Below are 25,227 nucleotides of genomic sequence, written 5' to 3'. Positions count from 1 at the left end.
GTGTTTAAAGTGAATGACTCCTGCTTCACCGTCTTCAGAATGTGCTAGAAGAGAGTGGACAGTCCAGACGGCGCTGGCTCTGGGTCCCGCTCACACAGACCTGAGTTTGGGTTCCCAAGTCAGCCACTGAGTGGCCCTGACGTTGGGCAACTCAAGTCTCTGGGGCTCAGTTTTCTCATCTGCAAAATTAGGACAAAGACTTTTTTTGGGGGGGAGGGGTATACTGAAGATTGAACCCAGGGGTGCTTGACCTTGAGCCCTGTCCCCAGCCCTTTTTTATATTTTATTTAGAGACAGGGTCTTGCCAAGTTGCTTAGAGCATTGCTAAGTAGCTGAGGCTGGCCTCCACCTTGCGATCCTCCCGCCTCAGCCTCCAGAGCCGCTGGCATGACAGGTGTGGACCACCCTGTTTCCCTCCATTGCCAGGCCTCCGAGTAGCTGCCTGAATGGGTTATTTCTCCAAAGAAATGCAACACCCTTGTCATAAAGCCTCAGAAAACAAGTGGCTCACCTCCAGGCGGCTCAGCAGACTGGTGCGGGGTGAGAACGCGGTTTCCATGGCGACCTGGTCTGTGGCCAAGCCGGGCTCCCTGTTTTCTTGGATCAGAGTGGGTCAACACTTGGAGGGCTCCTCTCGTGGGCACAACCAAGAGAAAGACAAACCCCACGTGGGACCAGACCCTGGCTGAGCACAGAGGCTGGCCTCCGGGGAGTCCCATGTGCCCAGAGACCACTGTGTCTGGGTGCCCTCAGCTGGTGGGAGATTGGAGACAAAACGTGGAGCCAAGTGTTTTTAGATAAATGCTTTATTTCTTTCTCAAATGTTTATAAAAATGATTTCTCCTGAACATCCTCAGCACAAGCAGCTTTGCCAGTTCATCCAGCCGTGGGGGCGCCGAGGCGAGCGCCACCCTGCGTGACGCATGGTCCCTTGATCCTCCATTGGCTTTTCCGTTTCTTTCCTGACCTGAGCTCTGTGTTCAAGTCTTCTGTCATCAGAAAATGGGACTTCAGAACAATAGACCCCAAATGCCATCATGGGTGGTGGCCTGCAGTCCCTTGTCCCCTGCTCTCCACTGAGCCAGCCTGAGCGGGGGAGGGAGAGGCCTGCAGGGAGCAGCCCCTCCGTAGGGGACAGAGGGACAGCACAGAGTCCCCCAGAGGACACCTGGGGGAAAGGGCGGCTGCGTTCCTAAGGGCACGTCCGCCCAGGGACCCCGGTGTTTCTGCATTTAAAAGAAAGGCCACATTTCCAAAGGTGGGAGGTCGGTGGGGACTCAGGGGGTGTCTCCTGGGAAGGCCCCACAGCTCAGAGAGGGGTTGGCACCAAAGAGCTGTGAGTCACCCGGGGGTGTGACGGGGTTCAGGCCACGGCCTCCACGGGGCCCGCCCTGTGGGGATCGCCACTTCTGTCGGCCTCCTCCGCAGAGGGACACGGCCCTGGGACCCAGAGCCGGGCCTGGGTCACATCTTCTCAAAGGGGAACAGGTGGGCGTCGGCCGCCTTCCTGCCCCTCCTGGTCTGGGGGCGCCTGGGCTTCTGCTCCTCGGCCTCAGCCCCCCGGTTCTGGGGCCAGGAGGCAGCCAGGATCCGGGCGGCTTCGGCTTGAGAGCTGGTCCCCTCCTCCTCGTCGGATGACAGGCCACCTCCTGCGTCTGCGGGGGAAGCCACCGCCTCCTTCTGCAGGGGACAGTCCAGGGGCGCCACAGGCCACCGTCAGCACGCAGCCACGAGGACGTGCCCACGGGGACAGTGACGCTCTCGGCCCCTGCCCCCGCTGCAGCCTGGCCAAGCCCTGGGCCTAGAGGAAGAGGGACCACAGGGGAGGGACCAGCAGGGCACAGGGCCCGGTCACTTCTAGCCTGGCCCAGGGGCTGGAGCAGGCAGGGCCCTGAGAACGCGCTGTGACACTCGCTCTGGGGACACCAGACGGGCTCCACAGCACGGCCACGTCCAGGGTCACTGCCGGCCGCTCTGTCACCCCACGTGGACAAACGTGCCTGTGTCTCTGAGCCGCACAGACGTGGGGGACCCTCCTCAGGGCTGACTGGCCACAGGGGACGCCCCAGGAAGGCTGGGGCCCTGGTGGGGGGCCCTGGTGGGGGGGCACTGCGCACGGGCAGCCTGGTCCCCGTCAGGACAAAGCCAGACGCAGGCCCCTGACGGGAGGGTGCAGCACGGGACAGGAATATTCTCTAAGAGCGAACATGGGGTGGGGACGGGTGGGGGCTGCAGGGTCCCAGATCGCCCTCCCCTGGGCCTCCCGCAGGACCCATCCCACCCACCACAGATCCCAGGGCCTGTCTGGCACGTGGCAGGCGCCGTGACAGCTGTTCTCAGGTGTGCGGGTGGCTGCAGGTGCAGGGAGGGACGCGTCCCCAGGACACCTGCAGCCTCCTGGCCAACCCCGCCTGCGGCGGCTGCCCACAAGGACAGGGACACCCGGCTGCAGAGCCAGGGGGGGCCTCCCTCCAGCAACACCCAACATGTAAGGCCAGGCCCGAGACACAGGGTGTCCACGCTCGTGGAACCTTCTGGAAAACCCACCGGCTGCCCCCTGGGCGCAGGCGCACACTGACCTGGGCCCCGTATCTGAGCTTCAGCCTCTCGCGGATGAGCAGGCCCTTGGTCAGCAGCTTCCAGTGCCCCAGCGCCCGCTTCTCCCTCTTCTGCAGGGAGGACCATGGAGGGAGGGAGGGACGGTCAGCGCCACCTCGGACAGGTCTGGGGGCAGACCTGGGGGACGCGCCCAGGACACTGCAGACCAGAAGGCCCTCCCCCGTGCCCAGCCCCATTCCCCAAACCCCGGTCTGACCCAGGGCAGGGGCTGGGCCCAGCGGTGCGCACTCCCTGGCATGTGGGGACACTGGGCTCGGTTCTCAGCATCGAGTATGAACAAGTCAATAAAGTAAAGGTCCAGCCACAAGTAAAAAGAGTTAAAAATAAAAAAACCTGGTGTGACCCAAGAAAAGTGACATTCTGCAAAGCCACCAAGAACAAGGACCTCTTCTGAACTGTTCCTGTCCCTGTGGATAAGGTCGTCCAGGACCTGGACCTGGGCCACTCCTTTCAGGGCAGGGATGCCTGGTGTCGGCAGCAGGCAGGGCTGGCTGTCCCTGGGGCCTGGGCAGGCTGGTAGGGACAGTGGCGGTGGCTGTGGGTGGGTGGCAGGAGGCTGTTTCCCCCAGAGCTCACTTCATGGGGCACTTTTCACGAAGTCAAAGAGAAACAGGGGGAATCTCAGCTGGTGGCCCAGGCCTGTCATCCCAGGGGCTCGGGAGGCTGAGGCAGGAGGATCGCAAGGTGGAGGCCAGCCTCAGCCAAAGCGAGGCCCTGAGCAACTCAGGGAGACCCTGGCTCTAAATAAAATGCAGAATAGGGCTGGGGACAGGGCTCAGGGGTCGAGGGTCCCTGGTGTCCCCAAAAATACTATTATCAGAGAGAATTCTGAGCACGGCTGCTCCTCCCTCTCCCTGGAGCCTGGGGCCAGAGCGGGGCCAGCTCACCAGGGTGTCCTGCCGCCCTCTCCCCGTGGCCGGTCCTGCCTGGGCTCACCTCCTTCTCCCTCTTCTCGATGAGGGCCTGCTCGTTCTCCCAGGCCGTCAGGAGCACGTCTTTGAATTCCTCGCACACGATGTAGCCCTCGGTTCTGTGGGGACACAGTGTGGGTGACCTTCCTGAGCCTGCCATCCCCTCCTGCTCCCCTCTGCAGGGGACAGGGTCCCTCTGCGCACTCAGGGTCCTGGGCAAGCCGGTGACAGGCAGCAGAAAGGCTCTGGAAACCGACAGGACCACTTTGTCCCCAGACCCTGCCTGAGAGGCCCCCGGCTGCCGGCCAAACCCGCAGGGGACACAGCTCAGTGACCAGCAAGGACACTGGCCGGCTTTGGGCACCAGCTTGCGACGACCCCTGGGGACCTAGCATCATGAGGACACTAATGTCCCTGGTTCTGCTGCCCCTGGGCAGCTGCCAGGATGGGGCAGGACCGAGGCCTGACCTCCAATCCAGAGCCAAGTCCTGCCCAGGAGAGGCCGGGCCTCCCCGCGCCAGCGGCCACCCTGCCCCCATCAGGGCCCTCCACGCACACGGGGTGGGAGTAGCCTCCGTGGAAGTCGAAGCCCGTGACGGCCTGGACACAGTCGATGTCCAGCTTGCGGGCCACGCGGTGCAGATTGGGCAGGTTGAGCTGGACGCAGCCGATGGGCATCATGCTGGGCAGGAAGAGGTACACGTTCCCAAACTCGTTCCGCGGCACCTGCGGAGGGGGCACAGCAGGATGTGGCTGGCGGCAGGACAGAGCCGCCTGGTCCCCAGCCCCGAGGCTGCCCACCATACCTTGCCGTCCACGGCCACCGGGGGCTGGTACTCCTCCGTCTGCCAGCGGCCGAACAGGGCCAGGTCACGGTGGTCCTGCAGCTGGGGCTCGGCCTGGCGGGCCTGGCGGGCGCGGTTGGAGAAGCCCTTCACCATCTGCCCAGAGACACGGCCACGTCACGGCGCGGGCTCCCAGATGGAGCCTCGTGACAAACGGGACCTCGGGTGCCACCAGCGAGAAGTGCCCTGGGCCTGATGTCACGCAGCGTGACACGGCCAGGCCTGAGCTTTCAGCCACCCCCACTCCATCCCGCACTCGACCACCACAGGAAAATCTGGACTCAGAGGTAAGGTCACCTGCTTAAGGTGACTGTGACCATGACAAGCCACAACTCACACCCAGGTACTGTCCTCTCTACTGTCAGCCACCACATGACCTCAGGTCACCTCTGGAGGCCCGAGAGGTGCAGGGTTGCTCAGCAGAACAGGGTGGGGAGAAGGGCACCTGACACCCACAGGGCACAGACGTGTGAGAACCTCTACCTGGAATTCTGGACATAGTCCAGCAGGGAGGAAGCAGGTGCCACAGCAGCCCTCGTGCACCATGAGGAAGGCATGGGCCTCTATATCAAAGGCAAGGGGAGGCTGGGTGGGCTGAGGGTGGGCTGCACTGGGTGGTGTGGAGCACAGTGTTGTGTTTCAGAAAGATCCGCACGACTGTGACACAGCCACCCGGTTCAGGCTGGGAAGGGAGTGAGGCTGTCATCTGAGAGGGAGACGGGGAGGCAGGATGTGGACGGCGGGGTCAGAACAGAGCGTGGATGTGAGACCCAGGGTCACCTAGGACTAAGACACTGGATGTAGCCAGGCACGGGGGGAGCACCTGCCATCCCCGCAGCTCGGGAGGCTGAGACAGGAGGATCTGGAGTTCAAAGCCAGCCTCAGCCAAAGGGAGGCCCTAAGCCACACAGGGAGACCCTGACTCTCAATAAAATGCAAAATAGGGCTGGGGACGGGGCTCAGGGGTCAAGGGCCCCCGAGTTACTCCCAGGTACCACAAAAAAAAAAAAAGAAGATGCGTCCCAGTCCCGCCTGTCTTGTGGGTCTGGCCCACCTCTGGAAGGTACTGAAGACTGTGAACTGAGGCTCGTGTTCTGTCCCTGCCGGGCAGCACTGTTCCAGAAAGAGGAAACTGAGCAGGCGTGGTCCAGGGACGACGTGGCCCTCAGGACCGGCAGACGGCACCGTGCTGTTGGCCGCCCCCTGCCACCAGCGCCTGCGCCCTCCCCTAAACCCAGGCCCTCCCTCTGCACCCAGCGCCCGGCCCCCAGGGCCACTGCCGGGAGCTGGCAGAGAGGTCCCTGCTTCTCTGTGGCCGTCGCCGCCCTCTGCCAGCCTAACTGCGCTGTGTCCTCAGAAAAGTCTGTGTGGGTGACACCTCGCTGCGCCTCGTCCCTCACGGGGGACTGCCCCACACACAGCTCCGTGGGAGAGGAAGGGGCCGGCGACAGGCTGGGCAGGGCTCCTGCTGGGCTCTGCCCTGTTCCTAAGCTAAGGCCTGGCGGGCCACCTGCCCCCGCAGGTCCCCTGTCTGCCAAGGCCCTGGCTGAGTCCCCAGAGGGGCACACGCAGAGGCCTGGCAGGCTGGGCCCAGGGACAAAGGGACCCAGGCGCACACCTGTGGGGGCTCAAGGGCCCGGGAACAGGCACCTGCAGGCCCAGGGCTGCCCAGGGCTCAGCTGCTCTGGGCCAGGCTCTTCCCATCCTCCCTGGCGAGTGGCCCTCAGGGACCCTCGATCCTGCCACGGTCCTGCCCTCCGCCCCAGCTCCGACCCGCCCCCTCCCCTGGGACACCCAGTGTCACCTTGTAAGGCACTTCTCCCAGCCGCACCACCCGGGCCTGCTTCAGCCACGTGTCCCTGGAGTGCAGCGTGTGCACACAGTCCCTAGAGGGCGACAGAGGGGACAGACGTCAAGCCAGGGCCACAGGCCACCTGGCCACCAGGGCAGCCCAGGACCCAGCGCCTCCTGGCCCCTGGCAGGTGGGAGAGCCCCGTCCCCAGCCCTTTTTATATTTTATGAGAGACAGGTTCTTGCTGAGTGGCTGAGGCTGGCCTCCAACTTGGAATCCTCCTGCCTCGGCCTCCTGAGGAGCTGGGATGAAAGGCATGCACCCCTCTGTCCAGCTTCTTTATCTAAGAAAATATTGTTTCCAGTTGTTGGTGGACCCTGGTTTCATGGATCTACTTCTAGGTGGTGCTGAGGATGGGACCGTGCACCCAGAACCTCCGGGCTCTGCTCCTAAGGCACCCGCGGAGCTGCGGGAGCCAACAGCCCCAGCCTGTCCCTGGCACAGCCCAACAGACGTGACTGAGCCTCTCTGTGCCACCTCCTGGCTGAGCTGCCTGGGCCTCGGGGTCCTCAGGGTCAATGTGGGGTGAGGAGCCCTGTCCTGCTCGACCTGTGGTTGCTAAGAGGAGACGGAGCTGGGGTGGTGGCTCAGGGGTAGACGCTCACCCTGCACGTGAGGCACTGGGTCCCATCCCCAGCTCCACATAGAAGTAAATCAATAAAACCAGGCTCCATCAACAACTGGAAACAATATTTTTTAAAAAAGACAAAGAAGCTGGACACAGGGGTGCAGGCCTGTCATCCCAGGAGCTCAGGAGGCTGGGGCAGGAGGATTGAAAGTTGGAGGCCAGCCTCAGCAACTCAGCAAGGCCCTGAGCAACTCAGGGAGACCCTGTCTCTAAATAAAATAGAAAATAGGGCTGGGGACGGGGCTCAGGGGTTAAGTGCCCCTGGGTTCAATCCCTGGGACCAAAAATAAGTACATTAAGAAAACAAATAAGTAAAGGCAACCCTATTTTCTTGGTCTTACATTAAAGCATTTTTTAAAAAAATAATCACTTTTTTCATTTGCTTTCTATTTCTCAAAAATCTTGCTTCTGTTTTTTCATCATGTCCAAGTTTTATTAATATTCCTTCAGTTTTAATTTTATATATATATGTCATCCTTCATTTTTTTTTTTACTTACTCCTTTCTTTCATTGGTACTGAAGTTAACCACGTGATGTAAAACATTCCATTTTAAAACATTCCATTTTAACTGTTTGTCTTATTTTGTAGTCTTGTTCTTGGCCGTTCTGGGGCCTGAATCCAAGGGTGCTCTTCCACTAAGCTACCTCCCAGCCCTTTTGACATTTTGAGACAGGGTCTTCCTAGGTTACGGAGGCTGGCCTCCACCTTGTGATCCTCCTGCCTCAGCCTCCCAAGTCCTGGGGTGACAGACATGCCCCACCACAGTGGCTCTAGCTGTTTTTATTTTTCCAACTCTTTCATCCCTGGTCTGTTAACCCTCCGGGGTTCCTCCCAAGCTCTGCTCTCTTCTTCACGGCGCAGGTACAACCGCAGCTCACCCCTCAGTGCCGTTCACTCAGCGAGATGAGCCGACGTGAACGGCTCCTGGCCCAGGGAGGGGGTGGCGGGTTCCGGACCACCAGGAGCCCCAGGAGGCCACCAGGCCGCCCACGCACCTGGAGTAGACAGCTTCCCCACGACAGTAGCCCAGGATGGCCGCCGACTCGGGGTAGATGGCCTCGTACTTGAGGAGGTGCCGCTTCAGGGCGTACAGAGGGTGGTTCTTGTAGGTGCCGATGGCCGTGGGCAGAGGCTGGCCCAGGTGCTTGGCCTGAAACTGCAGAGGCCAGACAGACAGCGGTGAGGCCGAGGGGTAGGGGAGGCCGAGGGGGCAGGGAGGCCCAGGGGGGCAGGGGAGGCCCAGGGGGGCAGGGGAGGCTGAGGGGGGCAGGGGAGGCTGAGGGAGGCAGGGAGGCCGAGGGGGGCAGGGGAGGCCGATGGGGGCAGGGGAGGCCGAGGGAGGCAGGGAGGCCGAGGGGGGCAGGGGAGGCCGATGGGGGCAGGGGAGGCCAAGGGAGGTAGGGGAGGCCGAGGGGGGCAGGGAGGCCGCAGCAGAGACCCCTCACACTGCTGTTCTGCCAACAGGTGGCGGGTTCCAGGGACACTAGCAACAGCAGGAAAGACGGCAGAATCAATGGGACGTCACCCTCCGTGCGCACCCAGGGACACTCGACCAGCGAGACCCTAACCACGTGCAACCACAGGAGGGGATCCCAGCTAGAGCAAGCCGGACCCTGCGTGCGCGTGACAGGAAGGAGCAGAGGGACACAGGTGACTTCCTCATGCCTCACCTGCAGCTCTGGTGGTGGGGAGGCTGCACAGTGATGGGAAGCTCTGAGGAGTTCAATCCCCCTGTGGTTTGCAGTGACTCCAGGGAGTCCCCGACCTGTCCCCAACCCTCAGACCCCTTATCCAGCCCTAGGGGACTGGGGCCTGCTGCCTGAGCATCTTCAAGGAAGAAAGTCATTTCCTCAGTAAGAAGGCCTTATCCCAAAGTGACGTCACTGTCCCAGAATGCGGGCTCAGTCGCCTCTGCTCTCACAGGAAATTGAAATGGCAGTTCACATCCTGTTCCTACATTTTCTGATTTTTCTTTCTTTTTTTTTTTTTTTGGCACTGGGAATTGAACCCAAGGGTGGTTGACCACTGGGCCACGTCCCCAGCCCCGTTCGGTTTTTACTTTGAGACACGGTCTCGAGGCTGGCCTCCAACTTTCAATCCTCCTGCCTCGGCCTCCCGAGTTGCTGGGATGACAGGTGGGCACCGCTGTTCCTGGCTCCTGCAGTCTCTCTCTTCCCCCCGTAATTAAGGATTCTGGGTTCTCGGGGGCAGACTCACTGCTGTGTTCTCAAACTTTCCTCGACACCCCTTCAGGGATCAGTCGGCCTGGCGTGTGAGCTGAACAGGGAGAACCCGGAGCAGACGCTCCACGTGGAGGGACGCACCCTAGAGAGCAGCTGCTGAACTCCAGCCCCACCGAGGCCCAGCCACGGGAGCAAACCTCTGCCCTGGTGAGCAGCTCGGCTCCCCTTCCTGGTGTCAGAGCTGGTTCTAGACCAAGGGACACGCTGCCTCACGTCTGGGAAGTCCCTGCTTCCAACAGGCCTCCTCCAGACACGGAGGACGCTGCCTCATCCCAAGCCCCACCCTTTCCAGGAGATGCATGTGTTGCTACGCCTAGGCCGTCTGTACACGTGTGGGCCGTCTGTATACGTGTGAGCCGTCTGTATACGTGTTTGTGCCCACGGGATGGAAAATGAGCAACCCCCAGGCGCAGCAGCTCAGACCTGTACTCCCAGCTACTTAGGAGGCTGAGGCAGGAGGATCTCGAGTTCAAGGCCAGCCTCAGCAACTTACGGAGACCTTGTCTCAGAATGAGAAAAAGAGGGAGGGGACACTGGGGCTGTAGCTCAATGGTAAAGTGTCCCTAAGGCCAATACCCAGGACCACAAAATTTTAAAAAACAAGAAAGAAAGAAAGAAAAGAAAAAGCTAGCAGTAGTGTTAACTGTGTGGATGAGTTATTCCCTCTGTCCCTGGGCCCTGTTTTGTGAGTTTCTAGATTACTTTAAAGCTGCACATGTACAATGGGACAATGACTTAAAAGTAAGCAGGTTCCATAAAGAAAACGTGGTGCACATACACAATGGAATATTACACAGCCCTAAAGAAGAATGAAATGATGGCCTTTGCTGGTCAATGGGCAGAGCTACAGACGATGGTGCTGAGTGAAATCAGCTGATCCCACAAAACCAAAGGCCAGACGCTCTCTGTGATGTGCAGATGCTGACTCACATTGAGGGACGAAGGATGGACAGAGTTCATTGGATTAGACACAAGGGAAGGAAGGGAAGGGAGGGGTGGGAATGGGAAAGACAGTGGGATGAACAGGCATCACTGTCCCACGTTCACAGAGGAACACGTGACCAGAGACACCCCACATCATGTCCAACCACAAAACAGGGAGTCACACTCCGCGTGTGTACGACGTCAGGACACTCTGCTGTCATGCGTATCTAAAAAGAATAAGTAAATAACACAAAGTAAAAGTATCCAGGCTCCAAAGCGACATGGACCTGGGTTCAAAGACCTCATAAGATAACAATAAAATAATAATAAAATAAAGATATTAAAAAAAAAAAGACCTAGTCACTTAGTCACTCAGCTCTGTCACATTAAGGTAGCACAACCAAGGCTATAGGACCCCAGCTTTCCAGTATTTGACGAAATAAGCTAAGGACACGGTCCTAAGGACACCCAACACAGCACTGGGCACTAGTGACTTTAAATGGACTTAGCTGGGCACAGTGCTTACACCTTTGGGAGGCTGAGGCAGGAGGACTGTAAGTTGGAGGCCAGCCTCAGCAACTCGGTGAGGCCCTAAGCAACTTGGCGAGACCTTGTCCTCAAATAAAAACAGAACAGCGCTCCTGGGTTCAAGAAGGGAGGGAGTGAGTGACCGCAGGCTGCAGGGCGGGCGGGCAGGTGGCAGGCCTTACCTCCGAGTCCTCCTTCTTGTCCCTGTCCAGCTGCGGGCTCTGGTAGGGCCTCAGGGTCTCGGCCCACCACTCGGGGTCCACCCGGCACTTGCGGGTGGCCGTCATCCAGGCGGGGTCATACCTCTGCGTGACGTCGCGGACCCAGCCGTCGCTGTCGATGCCCACGACGTAGGCCACGGGCCTGGTGGCGAACCTGTAGCAGGCCAGGGGCTGGCCCACCACGCCGTGCACGCAGTCCACGCACACCCACCGGGACTCGCGCTCGCAGAACACCTCCAGCCACTGGTCCACCCCAGGTGGGCCCCTGCCCGCGGCTTCCGCGGCCTCCTCGGCCTCGCCAGCGGCCTTCTTGCCTCTCTTGTGGCTCGAGGAGGCCGACGACGCTGCTGGGCGCTGACAGTGGTCACTCTTGGGCCCAGACTTTGTCCTCCGAGGGGCGGGGGCCTTCCTCCGCTTCGGGGGGCCGGGTTCAGAGTCCTCCCCTGAAGAGCCATGGGCCTCCCCGCTGGAGAGCTCGAAGTCAGAGCTGCTGCTGGACCGGCCACTCCCGCTGTCCTCTTTGTAAGAGACCCTGGAGGTCACCCGTTGCTGACGGCCACGAGGACGCCCCTGGGCCTTCCCGGGCCGCTGCCCTTGGCTGCCCTCGGCCTCCTCGCTGGAGGAGTCGCCCCGTTTCCTGCCGGGCCGGGTCGCTTTGGTCTTCCTGGCCTTGGCCGCCCGCTGGCCGGGGCCCTTGGATGACGCTCCCTCTGGTCCGGCTCTTGGGCTGCTCTTGGGTGTCTTTGGGTCTCCTGGGACTCGGCGGCCGGCTTCTGAGGAGTGTCCAGCACCTTCTGCGGCTCTCTCCTTGGACAGTCTCCTTCCCTGAGTGCGACAAGGAGCTCTGGTCTCTTTTGGCTTTTTCACTATTGATCCCACAAAGATCCTGACCTCAAACAGGGCCAAGGCGTGGCCCGAGAATCAGTGCAGCAAGAAACCCCGGATCAGACACGGTCCCCCCTTTAGGGCTGGACAGGAGCATCAGCTCAGATCTGTACCCCTGAGATGCAGACCCCGCGATCCCTTTGTCACTCTGACTGTGGTCAGAGAAAGGGTCGGGACTCAGGAACAGAGGCCCCGGGTTTCCACTGAAGGTCACGCGACTCGGGGACCGTACTTCACTTCCCATCTCAGTTTGCTCTGCAAGAATCATACCCACCTTGCACACAGGAGCCCTGCAAGAACACACTAGGGACGATGGTTTTAGAAATTCAGAGATTATTGTCAGGCGCAGTGGCGCACACCTGCCATCCCAGTGGCTAGGGAGGCTGAGGCAGGAGGATCGAGAGGTGGAGGCCAGCCTCAGCCACTTAGTGAGGCCCTAAGCAACTCAGGGAGACCCTGTCTCTAAATAAAATACAAAATAGGGCTGGGGACAGGGCTCAGGGGTCGAGGGCCCCTGGGTTCAATCCCTGGTACCCCCCAAAAAAAGAAAAATTCAGGGGTTACTAAAATCCACCTGTAGCCTGTCGCCCGGGGAAACGGCCCTCGGTCTCCTTCCTGCAGCACAGCAAGCCGCAGGGTCCTTGGGCTGGGGCCAGCTCAGTGCTGGAGCTCATGAGGCCCTGGGCTGGATCCCCACCACCAGCACCCCCAAACACAGAGGAAAGCGTGCCATCTCCACTCGCTGCTCAGAATGCGCGTCGCGCCACCTGCTTCACGGAACAGAAACCTCAGCACCAGAGACCAGGCCTCCCACAGGGCACTCTGTGCACCACGCACCAGGTGCCAGATGCCCACTCATGTGCCCTCTCGCCCTCCAAACTCAGGTTATACGAAGGCAGCCTCCAAAGGACTCAGCCTCCAGAATAGCAGCTCTTAAAAAAACTTTTTTGGGGGGACAGGGGATAACAGAGATTGAATCCAGGGGGGCTTAACCCCTGAGCCCCCTACCCAGCCCTGCTTTGTGTTTTATTTAGAGACAGGGTCTCACTGAGATGCTTAGGGCCTCGCTTTTGCTGAGGCTGGCTTTGAACTCACGATCCTCCTGCCTCAGCCTCCTGAGCCTCTGGGACGACAGGTGTGCACCACTGCGCCCGGCTCTTAAAAATATAATATTGATGCTGGATGTGGTGGCACACGCCTGTCATCCCAGAGGTTCAGGAGGCTGAGGCAGGAGGATCGCGAGTTGGAGGCCAGCCTCAGCAACTTAGTGAGGCCCTAAACCTGTCTCAAAAAAATAAGTAAAAAATGAAAAATAAAAAGACTGGGATGTGACTCAGTGGTAAGTGCCAGTAAGTTCAACACCTGGTACCAAAAATCAATAATAAATAAGTACAAAATGTTACAGGTAAATACACACACAGCCACATACACACACATATATATATACTGACTGATCTTTTTTTTGATTTAACAATTTCTCACTCCTGCATGTTGCCTGTCCCTTTCTCTGGACGCCCCAGAACCTCACCTTTGCCACAGATAACTTCAGAGGAATTGGCTGCAGAGAGAGCACCAGGCGGGTCAGGAGCCGGAGAGCCCGGAGAATCAACAGAAATATCTACGAGGGAAAGAGAGAACACATTTATCCTCACACAATAATTCAGGATGTAGGTGATTCCCTGTTGCTAGCGGCTTGTTCACAACAGCGAGGAGCTGTTCCTGTCAGGTATGTTAGTCACAGTGACAGAAAAGCCGACACACCGAGGCTCCTAAATTTCAGTACATGGGTTAATAGGCACCTTTCAGGGATAAGATCATTTTTTTAAATTTTTTTGGTACCAGAGATTGAACCCACGGGAGCTTAACCACTGAGCCCCGTCCCCAGCCCCTTTTTTGTATTTTATTTAGAGACAGGGTCTCCCTGAGTGGCTCAGGGCCTCCCTATTGTTGAGGCTGGCCTCCAACTTGTGATCCTCCTGCCTCAGCCTCCCCAACTGCTGGGATGGCAGGCGTGGGCCACCGCGCCCAGCTGCAGACTCATTATCATGGTGGTACTAACACAGCAGTGCCACCAGGGGTGACTCACATGGACCAGCTCCTCATCATCTCGCGCGGAGTAGATGGCAAACCTCCTCTCGAGTGTCGTCTGCAGGTCATCCTGCTCGTTGGTGGAGAGGTCCGGATTGACCGTGAAGGTCCCGATGAACCTGGAGAGGAAGCAGCGTCCCCGGGCAGTGTCAGCGGAGGGGACATTCCGTTGTTTCACAGACAGGAAAATCAAAAGGAGGGGGGACCATGAGCCTCACCGGGCCCGTTCTGCTCTCCCCATGTGGCTGAGAGCCAACTCTGACGTCACTTCCTGGGGTGGCCTTCCCACACCGCCCCCCTGAGGTAAGCGCCCTGCTCCAGGTGCCACCGTCCCCACACACCATGACCTGGCGTGCTCCTCTCCCCCAGCCCGGGGAGCACGCCTGTGTCCCCCATCTTCCCCACCAGGTCCCCTGCCTGGCGCGGCCCACCTCAGGGAAGGCTCGCAGGACCTGACCCTCACCCAGGAGAACCTCAATCCCTTTCTTCTATTTGATTTAGAGTCAGGGTCTCGCTGAGTTGCTGACGGCCTTGCTCAATTGCTGAGGCTGGCCTCCAACTTGCGATCCTCCTGCCTCAGCCTCCCAAACCCCAACCACCCTGCTGCAGAGCACCCGTGCGTGGCCTCACCACTTCACCAGGTTGGAGAGGAAGCTGACGTCCACGTCGCGAGGCGGCACTTTGGTAAAGCGAGTGGGGATGATGGAGAGGCCAATGGCGAGCAGGTCTGGCTGGCTGCAGACGCTATTTCGATAGAAGCCATTGGCCAGCAGGCACAGCAGGTGAACCTGCAGACAGGGAGGCAGGAGAGTGGAGGCCTGACGTTCACTGAAAAAGTTTCCAATTTTGAAGCATTTAAGACATTGAATTTTGGGGGTTAGGAATGTCTTAACCTATAGAAGTCTCTGTCCAAAGTGCCATACGATGACCTTGCCAGGTCTGTGTACACATTCCGGTGACTACCAGCAAAAGCCAAAAGCCACTGCACTATATCTAAGACCAGAATCAAGGTTCAGAAATGGCTGAAGCCAGGCGCGGTGGCACAGGCCTGTCATCTCAACAGCTGGGGAGGCTGAAGCAGGAGGATCACAAGGTGGAGGCCAGCCTCAGCCACTTAGCAAGGCCCTAAGCAACTCAGGGAGACCCTGTCTGTAAATAAATACGAAATAGGGCTGGGGACGGGGCTCAGGGGTAAAGTGGCCCTGGGTTCAATCCCTGGAACCAAAAAAAAAGAAAAAGAAACGGTTGAAATGAGAGACGAGACGGAAAGCAGTAACCTGGTGCTCAACCCCTGCTACCTGCCGGGCAACTGGGCTGCAGCAATCTGACAGGTGACATCTGCCTAATGGTCACAACCACCCTGCAGCCAGCCACTGCCCACCCCGACCCCCACCCCACACACACGCGCTCTTCACAGACAGGAAACCAAGCTCAGGGGGCTAAGAATCGCGCCAGGGTGGCCCCGGGTGAAGCCTGACTGCGGAGACACAGGGCCAGGCCTCCCAGGGAGCGGAGCCTCCTTCGCAGCCTGTACCTTGTGCGTGTTCTCGTGGACTTCTTTACTGAAGCGCTTCATCATCCTCCGCAGGTACGTCTCAAATTCCATCTTCATCTTTTCCCTGCCACGCAGAGCGGAAGGTCTGAGACGGACACTGTCACCAGACCCCACTCTCTGTCCACGCCACCGCCCCTCACCAGGATGCGTCCACCGTGCACCCTGCTGGCCCCACGGCTGCGCTACTCAGGCAGGCTGCAGGCCAGGTATTCCCTGCGTGTTTTCCCACTCTTCCCTCCCTGCACACCTGAGCTAGGACAGGCCCTGCGAAGTCTTCCCTGACCTTACAACTACTCAGTCCTTCCTAGCAAGTGCGACCTTTTTTTTTGGTACTGGAATTGAACTCAGAGGTGCTCAATCCCCGAGCCTCGTCCCCAGCCCTATTTATATTTTATTTAGAGTCAGAGTCTTGCTGAGGTGCTTAGCGCCTAAGTTGTGGAGGCTGGCCTCAACTTGTGATCCTCCTGCCTCAGCCTCCCCAGCCACCATGCCCAGAGCAAGCACTACCTTTATGTTCAGTCAGTGCACGGTCATTTGAGGGGGGCCATGAATGAGTCCCGGGTTTGTCTGAACCACCTCAAGGTGGCGATGTTGCTCTTCTGGGAACCCTGGGTGAAGTCCCCCATTCGAGACCACAGCTCAGTATGAGGCGGCACCCTGCCCTTGGCTCCCTCAGCCCTAGGTCCCCAGGAGGTGGGCAAAGCCTGCTCAGCCCCCACCTGGCTGCCCTTGCCACCTGCTTCCTGTTGTCCTCGGGAAGGTCTTCATCCGGAACCCCCTGGGGTTCCTCCACCTAGAAGCCCCGGCCCTGGGCTGCAGTCAGCGATCAGACCCGGGCCCGCCGCATTGGCCACCTCCTGGGCCTGCATTGCCCTTATTTCCGTGTCTTCAGTCCTTCAACTTCTCACAGCTTTAAGGTTCCTAATCTGACTCCTCGCCCCACTGCAGGGGCACTGAGTCAAGGTCACATCCCATGGTGTGACCGTCATTTGTGTGACGCTGTTCTAGTGCAAAACCTTCAGGAGTCTTCGTGCATCTGGGATCCTCAACACAGGGGACAACTGACCACTCAACAGTTCCACTTCCCAAGTCATCAGAGGCACCAGGGCCCGGGGGTGGGGGGAGGGCAGTGGACGGGACACAGATATGACTCCCAGGCGCCTCTGCTCACTGCTGAGTGACTCCGGGAATGTGACCTGACCTCTCTGGGCCTCTGGCCCATTGCAGTCCCACCCTGCGGATGAGACCCGATGGCGTAAGATCCACCTGCTGGGCCTCAGGAGCTCCCTCTGGCCATCGCCTGTCCCCAGGGCTACCCAGGGTCCTCCTTCAACTCCTCCAGGGAACCCGGGCTCGCTCACCTGACCTTCCTGACCACGTGCATCCCCAGCCCTGGTCCCCCAGGTCCCTGTCACCAGGTTTCCCTCGTGGACCTGCGGCCCTGGTGGGGACAGACCCAGGCGCCTGCGCTTACCTCCGCTCCCTGCTCTTGGCCTGCTCCGGGGTCTCAATCTCGATCTCCACGGGCTCCACGGGCACCGCAGACGCAGACACAGACGAGGCTGGGCCACCTCCCACGACACTGGGCCCAGGCTCGCTGAGCTCTGTCGACAAGGATGTTTCAGATCAATGACACGAATCACTGCTGACTAAACCAAGGCAGGCGCTGGGGGGCAGAGCAGGGGGAGAGTGGGGGCAGACCCCCAGAACACACGTCACCATGCTCAGTCCCTGACGTCTGTGTGTCTCATGTAACCCACACGGCAGCACGTGTCTCGCCTTCAGATGAGCAAACTAAACCACAGAGAGAGCGAGGTGAACCCAGGACACCCCTGGGGCCAGTGGCACGTGCCTGGAATCCCAGCAGCTCGGGAGGCTGAGGCAGGAGGATCTCGAGGTGGAGGCCAGCCTCAGCCACTGAGTGAGGCCCAGAGCAACTCTGGGAGACCCTGTCTCTAAATAAAATATTTAAAAAGGGCTGGGGACAGGGCTCAGGGGTTAAGCATCCCTGGGTTCAGTCCCTGGTACAAAAAAAAAAAGATTTGTCAAGAGCTCACGTATGGAGGCTGGGGCTGGGGCTCAATGGTGGAGCGTTTGCTTTGCACACGTGAGGCCCCGGGTTCCATCCTCAGCTCCACATAAAAATTCAGTTATTTAAAAGTATGGTGAACTGGGGGTGGAGTACAGTTTAGATTAAGAGACACTTAAACATGACAGCAGCAGCCAGGCACAGCGGGGCATGTGATCCTGGTGACGTGAGAGGCTGAGGCAGGAGGATCCCAAGTTGGAGGCCAGCCTCAGCCACTTAATGAGACCCTGTCTCAAAGTAAAATAAAAAGGGCTGAGTAAAGAGCCCCCAGGGTTCAATTCCCAGTACGAGAACAAATAAAGAGCTCTGACAGCCAACTACAAGGCTTCTACCCACTGGAACCTGAGTTAGAATAAAGACAAAGACACAGCTACAAGGAGAGGTTTGTGACAACTCAGGTGGGACACTGTTGCTCTGTAAACTTCCACGGGAAAGAAACCTTCCAGGTGGCAAGATGTTACAGGGAGGAGCCTGGGTCAAGGGTACGAACTACTGTCTCAATGTTTTGCAAGTTTGAACATTTTCAAAATAAAATGCTGGGCTGGGCTGTGGCTCAGCGGTAGAGCGCTCGCCTGGCATGCGTGAGGTTCTGGGGTCGATCCTCAGCTCCACATAAAACACAATAAAGATACTGTGTCCACCTATGATTAATAAAACAAAATACAATGCCAAGGAGAAACCCTACTCAGCAGAAAGGAATCCGGGACACGACCATCAGTGCTGTCTACTGGGAGTGCGCGATCCGGCCCCAGGACACCTGGGGTCCTGTTTTTCCACAACATTCCAGAGCCCAGACTGCAGGCTGGTAAGCAGCCAGTGTTCAGAGAGGGCTACCAACAAAAAGTCACTTGCCTGATTGCAGACCTGCCCTGAACCCAGCTCTAACGTCATCCAAAGCCCGAGCTGTTTGTGCAACGCACTGCTGCCTCTCTACTTATGGCTACTCCACTGATGGTCACCAGAGGAAGAGAATACACATGACCTTCTTGGATAATCTGGTCGTGGATTTTTCATTATATCAAAAGCAAGTCCCTGGCCAGGCGCCGTGGCGCACACCTGTCATCCCGGCGGCTCAGGAGGCCGAGGCAGGAGGATCGCAAGTTGGAGGCCAGCCTCAGCCACTGAGCAGGCCCTGAGCCACTCAGCCAGCCCCTGTCTCTAAATAAGACATTTTCAAAAAGGGCTGAGGATGTGGGTCAGTGGGAGGGGAAAAAAAAAAGAAATCAGGAAGTCCTTCACCGCAACCTTATCTTTGGTTTTATCAGATTCAAAAGAAAATGTCAGAATTAGAGCAAGTGGCCGGAGTCCAGGAGAGTCACCCAGCTCGGGGGACAAGGAGAGGAGCCTTACCTTCCACCTCCTCCCAGTCCTCCTCACTTTCCTCGTCATCGTCTCCTTCGCTGCTGGTGCTGTCCACGGGGGCCTCCTTCTTCACACGTGCCTTCTTGACGTCCCTTGAACAGCCCCTGTGTGGGGACACGGGAAGGAAACAGAAGGCTCAGACGTCGCAGTGTCACGTTCAGGATGAAAAGGCGACTCCCCCTGTGAATCCGGAGGCTGTGGCAGTCCCCTATGTGGAGGTGGCTACGCCAAGGGCCCAGTCCCATTCCCTCTCCCAGCGTGGGTCCCCAAATCTCCTCAAGCTGCCCCTGGACGGTCTGATCAACCTAGACATCTGTGTGTGCACGTGCAGGCCGAGGCCAGAGAGCGGGGAAGGGGTTCCCGCTTGTTGATCCTCCTGTAAACCAAGTCGGAAGGGGTCTCCCTCCACCTTTAAGAAATAAGACAGAAGACACTGGGCGCGATGGCGCACGCCTGTCATCCCAGCGGCTCCGGAGGCTGAGGCAGGAGGATTGCAAGTTGGAGGCCAGCCTCAGCAACTCATCGAGGCCCCTCAGCAACTCAGGAATAAGATACAAAATAGGACAGGGGTGTGGCTGAATGGTTAAGCACCCCTGGGTTCATCCCCAATACCAATAAAAAATAAAAAAAGAGGAAAGAAAAGATGTAAGTGAACCAAAGTTGGAAGGACTCTAATTTCCAGATTAAGTGAGAACATGACTATACACAGGTACGTCAGCCAGCTAAACAATCGCTCAAGACTGAATGCTTGCTAACATGAGATAAATACACACAAATTCATATAGAAACATGCTCTGGGTTACTTTTAGGTTGTGTAAACTATGACACGACATTGAATAAGATTTTTGCACAGACATTTAAAAAACCACCGATTCTCAGTCTTCAGTTGTAAGAAGACACACACTGAATCTGGCCTATCGTCTTTTCCAACACCTCACCAACAGAAACTTCCTTACAATACGCACAGGAGAAGTGACCGTGTGCTATGGCTTTGGACATGGTCAGTGCCCAGGACACCAGAGCAGCCTCCTGGCCTGTCTCTGTGTAGGGGTCAACGGGACTCCACCAAGCAAAGGAGCCAGGGAGGAAGCAGTAGTTCAAAGGCTTTTTTGTCAGTACCAGGAATTGAATCCAGGGGCACTTGACCCCTGAGCCCCGTCCCCAGCCCTTTTTTATGTTTTATTTAGAGACAGGGTCTCCCTGAGTTGCTCAGGGCCTCACTTTTGCAGAGGCTGGCCTCCAACTTGCGATCCTCCTGCCTCGGCCTCCTGAGCCTCTGCACCTGGCTCAGAGGCAGTCTTCACAGAGTCTCAGGGAACAGAAGAGATGAACGACGGTGGCCCACCTGCCAGCTTCCCCCACGCCCCTGAAACTCCCGCCCTCTCCTGGACTTCTCCCCCATGCCTGGATTAGAGGTTCTAGAAAAGTCCACACCACAACTGAGATTCGTTTTGAAGCAAAGATCAGACGAGCACACCTCTGTGCCTCCTCTAAGCACCCACCAACTTCCTCAGGGGGCAGACAGTCCACCAGGCTCCTGTCTGCCGTTGCCACGTGTGAACCCGAGTGCTCACCGCTGCCTGCCAGACCAGGGCCCAGTGCGAGGTCCCACGGAGCCCGCCAAAATGAATCCCGGGTGGCCCCAGCCCTCTCTGAGCTCACAGGGTAGTCAGCCCTGGCCTGTGGCAGGGTCACAAGCAGCTGGGACACCAGGCAGAGACACGCTGTGCTCTTCAAAAACATGACAGGAAATCCAGGGAGGCAAGGGGAGGAATCAGTGGAAACTTCTAGAACACATGGCTGTGGGCATGATCTCCAAGGGAAGGAAGGTTCTCCTCGTGGAAGGAGGAAACATGAGCAGCGAGTGCCCAGGCCCGAGGTACAGGGACGTGTGGAACCAGGGCGAGAGGTCCAGCTGGGCCTGGGCCACATGTCCCCAAAAAGGTGGCACAAGAGGAAGCCAGAGTGGCGGGTACCCCCTATCTACGGGCCACAGTCAGTAGCCCTGGGCCTCTGGCGAGTGTCCCCCCGGCTGACTGCATAGATCAGTGTCCCCGCTGTCCCCTGCTCCTACTGTCTAGAAGACTCTAGAGACTCCTCCCTGTCCCTGGACCCTGGTGACAAGTGAGAAGAGGGGGTCTCACTCTCCACGCTGCCCGATGGGAAGGGTGGACACGGAGTCTGACGCCCGCCGGGCCCTCACCTGACCTCTGCCCCTTCACCCAGGGCTTCCTCCTTCACGGGGACGCTCTCAGACGTGACAGTCGCCCTGGCCACCTTCTTTCTTGCTGGGCGATCTGCGGAGTCCCCAGGGCGACTGCGACCTCTCTTCTTCTTTCCTGGGGAAACTCTGGGGACGAGGCTCTTCTTGGGGGCTTCCGGTTTCTTGTCTTCACTGACACCTGGGGGGCCACACAGAACAAGAGTTGGGGACGACAGGAACGTGGACACAGAGTGGCTTAGGGACAGGGTCTGCGACCTCTCTCCAAAGCGCGTCTCCACTGCGGCTCACCATCCCGCCTTGGCCCAGCTCGGGCCTCGCCCCCTGCAGCCGTGGGGTCGCAGCACCAGACGTGGAACCCAGGGCTGCTCTGACCCTCGGCTGCCTCCTGCTGATTTTTCAAGACAGGGCCTCCAAGGCTGGCCTCCAAGGCTGGCCTCCGACCCACAAGCTCCCCTCCTGCATCGCTGGGGTGACAGGTGAACCCCTGACCCAGCCTTTATTCTATTTCTCCTGAGACTCTGGAAACCACCAAGGACTCAAATAAAATCAAAATTCTGTATCTTAAACCTTCAGCTCCCCCCAGCAAGCAAACTAGCTGAACCCCCTCCTGGAGACCTGGCTTCCTGACCCTCTGATCTGTCGCGAGGGTAGACCTCAGGAGTGACAGGTTTCAAGTTCAGCTACAAATCCAAGCTTTCCCACGACCTTGGTTTTACGAATATGTCTCTGCCATAACTAGACGGGAGCCTGGTCAAAACCCATCCTGCGGCAGGATCTCTCCCACCTCACCCCAACTCTCCCACCAAACTCAGAGGTGGACAAAGACAGGGCACACACAGGTGGAGTCTCCTTTCCAATCGGAAGTGCTCACATACCACGTTCTGTTTTTTTTTCTTTTCAGATTCTGAAACACTACCCATTCCTAACCCAAAAGTCCAAAATCCAACATTTTTGCCATGTTTCAGACATCAAAATGTTGGGGGCGTCAGATTTTCAGCACACAGTATTTCAAAAACACCACTATCTTCTTAAAATGGGTATTCTTGATTTCAGTTCAAGGGAACTATTCAAAATTCACAAGCTGTTGATTTTAGTTGGACAGGGTGTCTAAACATATCATGTTTCTGTATGATGATATCATTACTTTAATAGTTTATAAATAAAAGGGCCAGAAAAAAATATTATCCCGCTTTGCAATGACATTCACACAAATAAACCTTCCTTCGATTTTGTATGACTCTGCTTCAATTAATTTTGGAAAATAAAAATATTATCGCTTTTATGTAGGTCCTAAAAGGGAATGCAGTACTGACCTCAAATATAAAATCAATTCATCGCTTTGGCTCGTAGATAGTACATGCTCAATAAATAGCTGTCAGAGGAATTGATGAGTTAGAGCAATAGAGGCCTTAAAATACAGCACCATGAAGAAACCACAGAGTCTTCACCGCAGCAAGGAAGCAATGGGGGAGACTACTTTGTTCCTGACTGTCCAGAGCAACACACCGTCACCTTCATTTGCATGCACAGAGGTGCTGTGACAGTCTACACTGGGGGCTGGGGCTGGGGCTCAGGGGTAGAGGGCTCACCTAGCAAGTGTGAGGCCCTGGGTTCGATCCTCAGCACCACAGAAAAATAAATGAATAAAATAAAGGTATTGTGTCCATCTACAGCCAAGAAATATATATATTTTTTTAAATCAACGCTGGTATAATGTTAGAAATGATGCTGAACATCAAGTTAACTTCAGGTTATTGTCACCTGCATCTAAACCACAACTAGCAGGTCTGTGCTCCTCAACCCGACCACAACAAAGGTTCTAAGCCTCCAGACCCTGCAGCTTGCCTTGGAAATGTACTGCTCACACCTCTGGTTGGCAAGAGCTCACCAGCTGAACTGCAGGACACCCTTCAGCCGAAGTGCTATGAGCTAGTCCTACAATGTCCCAACAGGGACATGCCCAGGGCTTCCTGCATACCTCGCTGGAAACTCACAGCCTCCCCAAAGGGCAGTTTTGTTTCCCAAAGGAGGTTCAGAAGGGCTCAATTATTTGACCAAAATAACTTCCCCAAGTGCACACAACTACTAAGTGTTGGAGCTGCATGAAACTCAGGCCCAGGTGACTTACTGATCTGGGCCCAAGCATTTTCATCCGATTAAAACCTTGACTTTTTGAATTGCTACCTACCAAGAACACAAGCCGAGTGGATCACCCACTTCCTGTCATGGTCCCTTTGCTGAAATAATAGCCATCTTTAAAGGGGCATATCGAACGACTCCTTCACAGAGTATTTTCCAAACTCTGGAGTCAAACTTGATTATTCCTTGGGAAGGGAAAAAGGCTCACACATTCTCTCGCGATATTTAACATGCTCTTCCTTGGATATTTTACAGCATGAGTTATGTCTACATAATATTGTAAGTTCCTGCGAGACATCTCTACCTTCTATGTCATCCAACGGATGGACAGCACATGCCAGGTATTCAAAAGCAAAAACAAAAAAAAGTTATCTGAATAAATTGTAGGAACAATATGAAACTCATAATATTAAGTGTGGAGTAAATCACCTCCTAAACTTAGGATTGATGACCCCATTTGATTCACTCAATGGATCGCTATTCATCCAAATGAATTTGTAATGTGTTCAAAATTACATAATCTCACGTCCTGGAGGCAAACAAGTGTTACCTAATCTAATCTTCTACCAGGCTATCTCAGAAGGTCCACACACCGCTACTACAACATGCATTTTGCACAAATTGATGCTATTTATTGATTATATGGTGTCAGGGGGGACTAGTTGGGGAGAATGTTAGAACATAGTTGTTGTTTTTTTTTTTTTTTTTTAAACAAAGGCATGCTTTCATGAAGCTTAAATTCCAGAAAGACAGTCAAAAATTAACAAGATCATTACAGATTGAGAAAGGGGGGTGGGAGGGAACCACTAGGGTCCAATGGGACAAAGTACGTGAAAAACCAAGAGATGAGCCCCACCAAGAGCCCCTGGGGCGAACATTCTAGGCAAAAGGAACATCAACAACAAAGGCTTCCAACATCAAAGGGCAGACAACTTGGCATCCGCATTTGGGGAAGGGAAAGAGGGCCAACCAGGAAGCTGCCTGGCACGCAAAGAGTGGTAGGAGCCCCATCCAGGTCGTCCAGGGGCACGCAGGCCCCGATAAGGGCGGCAGATTTTCCATTTTCCAAGAAATGGGAAACCCAGAAGGTCTGGAAGCAGGAGCAAGGCACATTTTTTGCTGTGAACATCCTGAGGGGCTGCCTGGTGGGCACCTAGTGCAGAGGGCGGAGGGGAAGCAGGAAAGGAGGCAGATGAGGAGGGCTTGGACCGGGGTGATGGACATGCAAATCAGGTGGACAGACAGGAGGGAGGCACAGTTGCGAGGCTGAGCTGGTTGGAGTCTGCAGACGGACTGGGAGCAAGGGAGGAAGCAGGGACGGGGCTGGAACAAGTGGGTGCAGCGATCACTTACTCAGATGGAAGGAAATGGGACCAGGACATGTTTAAGGAGGAAAACTGGATTGCTGTGCTTTGGGGACAGTGAGGCTGAGCTTTGGGGACAGTGAGGCTGAGCTTTGGGGACAGTGAAGAGGCCCGTCCGACACCCACGCGGGGCAGCGCAGGGGCTCAGACTCGGGATGGAACTTGGTGGCACTGACTATCCTGGGAGTCGCCACTAACCACGTCCTGGACCCTCTGACTTCTGGGGACCCACTTTTTCCCGCGCTGACCTGAGCACTGCCCAGAGGCTAAGCGGCACCCTCGGGGCGACGGGGACAGGGAGGAAGGAGGCTCCGGGGGCTCGTGGCAGGTGGCAGCCGGCGCGGTAAACAAAGGCACGGGACGTCGCAGGGCCCCCTCCCGGCGCAGCCACCAGCTCCGTCCCCGGCGCAGCCCGGCTTCCGCCCTCCCGCCGCCGCCCGCCCGCAGCAGCGCCCCGCGGAGCCCGGCTCGGCCCCGCTCTCACCCGCCGCCTCCTCACGCGGCGCCGCATTCTTGCCCCTGGCGCTCCGGCCGCTCGGCTCGCGTCCCCGCGGCTCCCCTCGGGCCCCGCGCCTGCGAGCCATGCTGCCCGGGCAAATCTCCCCGCGCGCGTGACGCACTAGGACTCCCCAAAACAGCCGCGCGAGCGGGGCCCGCCCCCAGGCGGGGCGAGGCCTGGCCGCACCCCTTCGTGCTGGGCCAAGCTCCTCCCCCAGGAGGAAGCTCCGCCCAGTTCCGAAGGGCCAATA

At 57.3% G+C, this 25,227-nt stretch overlaps 1 protein-coding gene across 1 annotated transcript; it reads right to left on the bottom strand.

Annotated features, from left to right (window-relative positions):
• Positions 1-816: 816 nt before the first annotated feature.
• Xpc (XPC complex subunit, DNA damage recognition and repair factor) lies at positions 817-25,164 on the bottom strand. The gene is made up of 16 exons (XM_026383108.2): positions 24,963-25,164; positions 20,955-21,153; positions 18,740-18,855; positions 16,775-16,904; positions 15,280-15,364; positions 14,376-14,533; positions 13,744-13,864; positions 13,186-13,275; positions 10,734-11,597; positions 7,852-8,012; positions 6,180-6,261; positions 4,337-4,471; positions 4,087-4,256; positions 3,556-3,649; positions 2,580-2,669; positions 817-1,680 (listed from the first exon to the last, which is right to left on the bottom strand). The coding sequence occupies exons 1-16, from the start codon at positions 25,060-25,062 to the stop codon at positions 1,465-1,467; spliced, it is 2,811 nt and encodes a 936-aa protein (XP_026238893.2). The 5' UTR covers positions 25,063-25,164; the 3' UTR covers positions 817-1,464.
• Between the last annotated feature and the right edge of the window lie 63 nt (positions 25,165-25,227).

The sequence above is a fragment of the Urocitellus parryii genome, chromosome 16, assembly GCF_045843805.1.
Source record: "Urocitellus parryii isolate mUroPar1 chromosome 16, mUroPar1.hap1, whole genome shotgun sequence".
NCBI lineage: Eukaryota > Metazoa > Chordata > Mammalia > Rodentia > Sciuridae > Urocitellus > Urocitellus parryii.
The sequence above is the reverse complement of the archived record's forward strand: the minus strand, read 5'-3'. Positions and strand labels throughout refer to the sequence as shown.

What these genes read in the sequence shown, in the direction of transcription:
- Xpc (XM_026383108.2), bottom strand. Translation starts at nt 25,062, where the DNA reads ATGGCTCGCAGGCGCGGGGCCCGAGGGGAGCCGCGGGGACGCGAGCCG. An exon ending in TGAAGTTATCTGTGGCAAAG is followed by an intron (nt 11,598 to 13,185) that starts GTGAGGTTCTGG and finishes TGTCGCACTCAG; the next exon opens with GGAAGGAGACTGTCCAAGGA. An exon ending in ACAAGAAGGAGGACTCGGAG is followed by an intron (nt 8,013 to 10,733) that starts GTAAGGCCTGCC and finishes TGGCCTCTGCAG; the next exon opens with TTTCAGGCCAAGCACCTGGG.